At 40.9% G+C, this 8,971-nt stretch overlaps 1 protein-coding gene across 2 annotated transcripts in view; it reads left to right on the top strand.

Moving 5' to 3' along the window:
- The window catches only part of LOC103894648 (ubiquitin-conjugating enzyme E2 variant 1), a 14,391-nt gene extending 7,104 nt beyond the window's left edge, over positions 1–7,287 (top strand). For both annotated transcript variants that reach the window (XM_009274071.2, XM_009274070.1), the window contains exons 2-4: positions 1,204–1,352; positions 4,959–5,084; positions 5,472–7,287. In XM_009274071.2, the coding sequence (XP_009272346.1) occupies positions 1,308–1,352; positions 4,959–5,084; positions 5,472–5,618 (318 nt within the window). In that variant the 5' untranslated portion in view covers positions 1,204–1,307 and the 3' untranslated portion in view covers positions 5,619–7,287. The remainder of the gene's footprint in view (positions 1–1,203; positions 1,353–4,958; positions 5,085–5,471) is intronic.
- The last annotated feature ends 1,684 nt before the right edge of the window (positions 7,288–8,971 follow it).

Raw genomic sequence — 8,971 nt, forward strand, 5'->3', positions numbered from 1 at the left:
TGGGCTGCAGGTGGATATCTGCTCCACTGTGGACCTCCATGGGCTGCAGGGGGCTGGCCTGCCTCACCATGGTCTTCGCCACGGGCTGCTGGGGAATCTCTGCTCCGGTGCCTGGAGCACCTCCTCCCACCACACTGACCTTGGAGTCTGCAGAGTTGTTTCTCTCACGTAATCTCACTCCTCTCTTCAGCTGCAGTTGCAGGTTTTTTTTCCCCTTTCTTAAATATGTTACCCCAGAGGCGCTGCCACTGTCGCTGATGGGCTTGGCCTTGGCCAGCGGCAGGTCCGTCTTGGAGCTGGCTGGCATTGCCTCTATCGGACATGGGGGAAGCTTCTAGCAGCTTCTCACAGAAGCCACCCCTGTTGCCACCCTGCCACCGAAACCTTGCCACACAAAACCAATACAAAGAAGCAGCGGTGGCCTAGGGTGCACTTACGTTTTGCGATGACTGAGGTACTCATTCTTGAAGAAGAATGAGTAATTAAGTGCCTTGTGGCCTGGGTTCAGGATCCTCCTTCGCCACGGCCTTAGGGTGTGACCTTGGATATGTCACCTAAGCTCTCTGTGCCATTGTTTTCCATTAATGTAACGGGGATAAGAAAATTTCCCTGTTTTGCTGTGTGTTTTGAGGATAAATGTGCCAGCAATTAAGTAGTGCTGAAATTCCTTGGTGGTGGTGGTCTTAAGTACAAAGGATGCTATTGCTGCTGACAAAGCCCACTTAAATTAACTTCAGATTAACCTACTAAAGTTATGAAAGAGTTTTATTTGCTTTGAATGGTATTTTAAAAGCTCCGAGTGACTTGAGTGATATTAAGCCTCTCATGGTGTCATTTTGTAGAATATTCTAAATTTTTCACTATAAACCATGTAGACAAGTGCTAATTAGAGCTCCATAATACCATGTGTATCTCTGAATGGACAGAGATTTCCTTTCATTTTACTGCCTGCCCTAATAACTGGCCTGTCAGCCTTCTAGCATGTTTAATTGTGGATACCTTGATTTTGCTTGTAAAATCCAAGCTAAATATGGGGATATCTTTTTCATAGTGTTGAAATATTGTCATTCAAAAAATAGTGATATTTTTATGTTTTTACCCAAAATGTTTTCTGTAGAATGACCAAAAGTATCAGTGAAATCGCTCTAGCTTTATTTCTTTACTAGATGTCTCAACTGAAAATATTTTTCTGATTGTTTTCAGGAGTAAAAGTTCCTCGTAATTTTCGTCTGTTGGAAGAACTTGAAGAAGGGCAGAAAGGAGTAGGGGATGGAACAGTTAGCTGGGGCCTTGAAGATGATGAAGATATGACACTTACAAGATGGACAGGAATGATTATTGGGCCTCCAAGAGTAAGTATCCACTTAAATATTAAAATAGTACTGTTTTTTTTTCCCCTCTCCCTTTTCTTCTCTTAATCTAACTACTGAAGTAGAAAACAAACAAAACGCAAATGAGTGAAAAAACACTTGAGCAAGTGATTTATGTTGAAAGTTCAAGTTCCATATAATAATGGGTTTCATGTATCTATATGTCTTTTGGCTTATAATTTGGAATATTTTTAATGCCTTTCTCTGGTTAGTTCTGTTACATGTCTGCTTTATATTTACAGATTCATTAAGGCATAGCTTTTGAGATTCCAGGATTCTAGTATCCTGTACTCTTGAATACAGCAAGGTTTAAAATCGTTCGGCTAGTGAGATTACATACGGAGCTAATGTAGGTAAAATGTGGATATTTTGTTCAGTACTGCTAGTCTTTCTGCTGTTTCTTGTTGAGTTTATGGGTTGTTTTTTACTGCAGCAGTACTGACTTGCTCTTGTAGAGTTTCAGCTAACTCGGGAAACTCAAATTTTAATGAATTCAATTTCTTCTCTGAATGTTCTCTCCCAAAGTACCTTCTTACAATGCTACTGGTCTTCGTGGTAGTATTGATATTTTGTTCAGTACTGCTAGTCTTTCTGCTGTTTCTTGTTGAGTTTATGGGTTGTTTTTTACTGCAGCAGTACTGACTTGCTCTTGTAGAGTTTCAGCTAACTCGGGAAACTCAAATTTTAATGAATTCAATTTCTTCTCTGAATGTTCTCTCCCAAAGTACCTTCTTACAATGCTACTGGTCTTCGTGGTAGTATTGTCACGTTCTCCCCCCCCCCCCCCCCCCCCCACTAAACTGTGGGTCTCCGCTCTGGTAGTGAACTTGAGGACTTAATTGTGCATTGTATGCATGTATTCTAAAAACAGAACTTGTCTGTTGTCTGCAGTTTCACTGTGTATCTCTGTTCTGTTTCCTTAATATCCTTACCATGAAGTGCAAGTAGCTGATTCTCCATCCTGCAATAGTAGATATTGCCTTCTGTACCTGGCCTCAGTATTGCTTCTCAATAATTCCAGTGTTCTCAATCTATTATATGGAAACCTTTACAGACCTTTAATCATGCTACTGCCCTATGTGTTTCCATTCCATCAGTTGCCTTTTCTGACATACAATGAGGTTGTACAAGAATTCATATTATAATGGCATTACACGTGCAGTATTTTCTGTCTTATCCAGAAGTGTTTACTTTTTGTCTGCCATTGTTTAACATCTCCCCATTTGTGATCATTTTGTTTGTTTATGATATGCCAAAATAATTTTCTAGAACAGCATTTGGTTTTAGAACATTAGGAGAGTGTTAATGAGCCTGCATTGAGACTGTGAAGAAAGCTCACTGTGTGCATACACTTTATGGAAAATTTAAGCAACCTTGAAATCTAATTTAGAAGATTAAATAGAAACTGAAATGTGCAAACAGGCATGTGCTGACTTGTCAGCAGTGATAGAGATTTGTAGTTCATGTCATACTGCTAACCAAGGCTAGAGGACTATCACAGAAGATGATTCAGCTGTGCCTCTTTTGTCTTTCTGACACTTTTGGAAAAAAAAAATCTATATTCATAAGTGTCTTGACTTCTTTTGAGCTTATTGCTTGAAAGCAACAGGCTGTATTGAGAGAGACTTTCAGTCATTCTTGTTTGCTAAGTGGCTGTCCTGCTTTTAGCTCTGTTCATACTCAGTTATATTATTACCTTTTTTTTTTTCATAATAGGATGTGGGAATACTGGCTCTGGAAGAAAATTTTAAAATCCTGTTTCCTTCTGGGTAGAAAGCAGTCACACTTCTAGCAGGTGGAAGAATCTTATGTTGGGCATCCCGGAGGGAAAAATGAACCATGGTGCAGAGTTAGATACGTGCTGCTGCTCTGAGTGTCCCTGCTACCATACATGGAAGCATGCTTCTTCCCAGACTTTGTGCGGATGGTTTCGCAGCCAGTGATTCATCTTGTTTATACAAGCTATTTAAAAACAGCGGCACTGTCAAAACTTCAGCTTTAGCTGCATATATTTTATATTGGCTATAGACATGTGCACGGTCAAGGCTTTCCATTCACTAGTCTTAATGTGCTGGGGTTATTTGCAAAAACCCTAAAAACCTGCACGAACCTCTGGGCTGTTAGATGCTCTGTGCACAAGGCATGCTCAGGGACTTGGTCAGGAGACCTGGGCAGTCTGAGCAGAGCTGACAGATGATTTTTTTCCCCCAAAACTTTGGGACAGCATTCAGTTTGTCACGACCCTGGCTGGACATCTGAAAGGCTGTCTGGCCGAGGCGCTGGAGGAGTGACCGAGGGATACCACTGCCGGCCAGCCCTGGCCAGGTGCTGGTCCTGCTGCGGGGGGCTGCAGGCTGGTTTAAAGCCACTTCATTTGCACAGATGCGAAGCAGCTGGATCAGGAAGTCAGTTCTTATGTTTTTGGTAGTGGTTTGCATCAAAACACTCATTAATATTAAGGTAAATATTAAGATGTTCAGGGGCATAACAGGCCCTTGAAAGGGATTGCATGGAGTTTTATACTGAGAAGTTTTTGTATGTTGGGCAACTGTTCTTAAGATCCTGGTGGAGCCGTGGTGCTCTGCTGCCACTGGTGAGCAGGAGCTGCTGGCTGCTTCTGGGCTTCTGCGCTCACACATTCACCTGGATTTTTGCTCGTGGTCACTGCCTTGTAAGTTTGATGTTCATTGCAATGTTGAAGACTGCAGGAAATTGTGTCAGAAGCTCTAAATCTGGAGATCTTGTCTGCCTAAACTTCCCCATGATGATCCTGTTCCTGTTGTATACTTCTGCCGGCTGCCTGCATTGCCCAGCTTAGCCTGAGCTCTGTGCCAGGCTGCACCAGATCAGCACATCAAAAATAGTTATTCTCAGAATGCAGAATAACATTAACTGTTGTTTCTTTTAATTAATTTTAAATATTGAAGAATCAGTGTAGCCTTGTTACATTTGTGTCTTTTCTATACCCGTTGATTGGTTAGTTAAAAATTCATGATCCAGGATTTCTCTCTATTAGCTGCTAAGTACAACAGAGTGTTACTGCTGTGGAGACAAAGGGATAATGCTGTTTGGGATCAGCATGTACTTTGCAATGTGTTGAATCTTGGAGCGTTCCCCTTTCTGAGAACTGGCACATTGGTTTATGACCAAAGAATATTTTTCAAGTGCAGTTCTAGGTCTCTAGATAGTTGCCTAAGCTAAAGCTGTGGCTTCAATTTCAAGGTAGTGTGTCTGATTAGTAAACTGATAAAACAAAGCTGCTTTATAAAGATTGGTTGAAAAGTAGGTATCTGAGCTATATGATGATTAAAAAAAATCATTTCAGCTGGTGAATGGGAAGCAATGCCAGTTTCAATACTTACATCAAAATTCGATGCTTAAAAGACCAGTAGAATTTATTACCCTGAAGAGGTGATGTTTGATAATCTGAATATTATAAAATGAACCCAAAACAGAGGTAGCCAGCATAGTATATAAGTGGCTGCCCTTATGTTTAGTAGTTTGCATGTCCCTAAAGTAACCACTGTTTTAACCAAATACTTACTGCACTGCCTGATGTAATTGTTCCCCCCTTTCTTTTCCCCTCAGACAATTTATGAAAACAGAATATACAGCCTTAAAATAGAATGTGGGCCTAAGTATCCAGAAGCACCTCCATTTGTAAGATTTGTAACAAAAATTAATATGAATGGAGTAAATAGTTCTAATGGAGTGGTAAGTTTTTGGTTTTTATTCATTTTAACGTGGTTTTCATGTGCAGCTTCGAATTAATGCTTTGTTTATACTTGCAACTTGCTTAACTACTTACTGCTTGCTGGTGCCATTTTCTTTGAGTAGAAGGAGAGGGGGGGTAGAAGGGGAAGCATACGAGCCAAGTATGTTCTGAAATCAAACCATGGAATTTACTTTTCCTGCCCTTTGCAACTCACAAACATCATGCGGGTATTTATTATGCTTTTAGGAAACGATTTGCTCGCTTTTGCTTTCTTTGGTTTTTCCCACTCAGGTTCCTTATAGGATTTTTAGTTGGAGGGTGTGGGGGGGAGTTAAGTGTATCAAACGTATCGATTCTGACAGGAATGGTATTTTTGTCTATTTTAGGTGGACCCCAGAGCCATATCAGTCCTAGCAAAATGGCAGAATTCTTATAGTATCAAAGTTGTTCTGCAAGAGCTTCGGCGTCTAATGATGTCTAAAGAAAATATGAAACTTCCTCAGCCACCTGAAGGACAATGTTACAGCAATTAATTAAAAAAAAAACAAAACAAAACAACATGCCCCCCTTATTCAATTTAAGCTGTCTTCATTTTCCACAGTAGTAAATTTTCTAGATGCATCTTGTAGACCTCAAAATACTGGAAAGGAAGTTCCCATTCAAAGGAAGTTTTTCTTGAGATACTGTAAATGATACTAATTTTTTTTTCATTTGAAATATAAGTTGTGCTATAACAAATAATCCTGTCGTGTAACCACTGTCCACATAGCTGAACTTCTGGTATCAGGAAAAGTCTATTTAAATTTATTACTGTCAAGACCAGTGTGGCACATCTAACTTAACTGTGAAAGCATACATCCCACAATCACCTTGCTGTGTGTCTGGCCTAGGTTTTTTTTTTTTCTTTTTCTGTCTTTTGCAATAGAGTCGAAGCTCAGGGCTATTTATTAGAGTAGACACAAAGGTTTTTGCTTCCAGTACTACACTGGGCTTTATGGACTACTAATGGGGATGTGTGCTAACCTCAGTCATCCCTCCCTTTGTGCTATCTCTAGTAAAGGCTGAATGTGACTGTGGTCGTTTTTGGTTTTTTATTATTTTTTTTTAAATGCCCTGATAGTCTGGGGCAAGCTTTCCTTCTTCTCTTTGGCCAAGGCATAGATTGTATTTCTCTTCCTGGTCCCCCTCACCAGTGACATGGGCTTTGGGTGAGGGATTCAGGGTTCTTTTAATCTCTTCCCTCTTCCCCTCTTTTTAGTGGGGGTGCTGCTTTCTTTTTGCCCCTCTTTGTGACTCTTCTCACCCCTGGCCGGCAGGGGTAAGCATTGGGGCAATAACTTGACCTGTTCCCTCCTGCTTATCATTTTGGTTTCGCAACAAATTTAGTCTTCACCAGCCTGGGAAATGAGTATTCTGCTCACAAACTTGGATTTTCCCTGTCCCTCCAGCACTGCTGCCACACCGCCAAGCTGGCCACAGCTGATGTTATTAGATAGGCTTTTGACGTGGTGAAAAGAGCAGTAATTTACCAGGATTGCCTAAATCTTCTGCTGCCAAACTTTAATGGGGAAACTCTGCACATAGAGATTCCGAACACACACTCCAGCTCAAATAGTTGTGTTTTGGTGCTTTGGATTGACCCAAGAATGTTAATTAACGAAATGTTGCACTTATGTTTGGCCCTTCTAAAGATGTGACGACTACAGACAAATCAAATCAATGTAGTAGATTTTATTAGGAATCTGTAAGTCTTAGAAGAGAAATCTCTTCAGTGAAGATTTTGGGGAAGCGGTGCATACAGCAGATTAAGGACCTTCATTGGCTTTGCATCCTGGCAAATCACTGCCTTTTCTGGTTTACTGTTTCGGACCACTAACTGCTGAAATGTGGATGCAAGCTTACATACAACCAACCTAGTGTGTCCTAAGTTTTATGAAAAATTCAGTGTTTGTGTAAAAAAAGAAAAAAAAAAAAAAGAAAAAAAAGAAAGAAAAAAGTAAAAATAAACACATTTTAAAGCAGCAGCTATCAAGTCAATGAACAATTGATGTTTCCATTAACTCTTTTGAGGAAAATATTAGTTGTAAGGATTTAACATCCTCTGTAATTAAAGTTTAACATAACAGTATTCCATAAGCAGCCTTTTTATTGTATCAGACCATTGCCTGATTTTAATATAATAAAAAGTGTGCATTAATATTAGAAGGCTTTAATTGTATTTATGTTTAGAATTTTGATCCCTTATGGAATTCTTGATTTGTTGGAAGTATCTTCCTACAGATCACATTTAGCTAACAGTATGTAAATTGGTGGCGAAAGGCAATTGTCTTTATCCAGCTGCTGCTGCTGTGCCAAGGAGAATCTTTATTTTCAGACTCCCGTAGACTTGGCAGTTGGTAACGTTACAAGATGCGAAGGAACTGCTGAAATTAATTTCTAGATACGTGTGCTGTCTGAAGGTGCTCTGTCATTGCAGTGACCTTTATGTGCTGTAGTCCTGAGGAAATCAAATCCCCGTACAGTTGCATGTTACGCTGTCTGTCAAGTTCAAGGAGAACTTCACAACCTGAAATTTCACCTGTTTCCACTCAAATAGCGAAGTGTAAAAAGCTGACCTTCTCTCCAAATCTGGATAAAAACGGGGCTGTGAAATTTTTGCCTTTTCCAAGTGTAAAGTGTCTCCACTTCAGAGGATTGCCGGAAGGTACTCGTTGTGCGTTCACTTCAGCGTTGTGGTGAAACAAGGTTCTTCCTGGGTTAGGAATGAAAAAGGGAATGACCTTTTGTGAAACTTTGTGAAACTTGCTGCTGGCTTCTAAGCCTGGAATACTACTCAGTCCTTTGGCAGCTCGGAGGGTATCTGAAGACAATACGACTAATACTTTGTCAGCATCGTGTGTCTGTGTTTATTTAAAATAGCTTGGTATCTAAAGATGTTAAATGGGAATCGGAACAATGCTTGATAATTATAGCGTGCTGCTTGATAATCTCTGTTTTTCAGAGCTGTTGTAAGAGTGCCATTGCCCTGTTCAGGAGGATATGGTTGGTGCATGTTTGGGGCCTTCCCCAACCTTCGTCCTTCAAGTAACGATTTTAAAACCTTGGAACTGTCTGTTTTGCTTTGCAAGTTGTACAGGTTAGAGCACTCCACCCTGACCTGGGCCGTGCTTCGCCGGGAGCTGTGCTGGCAAGAGCCATGTGTTAACAACATTTGCCATACGAAGTTGGGTGGTGCTTCAAAAAAAAAAAAAGGGGGGGGGAGTTCACTGTAAATTTTCTCACCTAGGAGTTGCATTCTTTGAACACTTCAGTGCTCCAATGCATTGCTGTTCCACCCTCAACCAAGTAGGAGCGGTATGGAAGAATAACACCCTAAGAGTCAGCTACCATTGAATCTACATGTTGTAGCTTTCTCAGTGTATGCAACCTACACCCTACTGGAAGAGACCAGTCATCCCACAGCCTGGTTGCTTGTTTGTGCTTCAGAAATGAGGTGGGGAAACGAAACCGTGTCTTACCTGTGTTTATTCTAACTCTGGCAGTGTAAAAGCAAAGTGTTTAGTTGATACCCACTGACCCTCAGTTTATGTCCTGAACCAGTGTCACTTAAGAGAAAGATATGAAGGGATAATAAATAAAATGAGTGGGTTGGCTGTAAAATAAATGCTGTTCCTTGGAGCAGGTGCTGCTGGAGGTGGCTGAAGCAGCGCTCAGGGAGGAGACTGGTTTGAGCAGGAGGTCTCCATGCGGCTGCCCCTTACTGCTTCCTGCAGAGGTTATATGAGCCATCCTTGGACTGGACGCTTGCAATAAAAAAACCTCACCTGCCAGTGCTTTCTCTGGGTGTGGAGCGAGGTTTTGACTCAGCTCGTAGTATGATAGACGG

This window comes from Aptenodytes forsteri, unplaced genomic scaffold, assembly GCF_000699145.1.
Source record: "Aptenodytes forsteri isolate BGI_AS27 unplaced genomic scaffold, ASM69914v1 Scaffold159, whole genome shotgun sequence".
NCBI lineage: Eukaryota > Metazoa > Chordata > Aves > Sphenisciformes > Spheniscidae > Aptenodytes > Aptenodytes forsteri.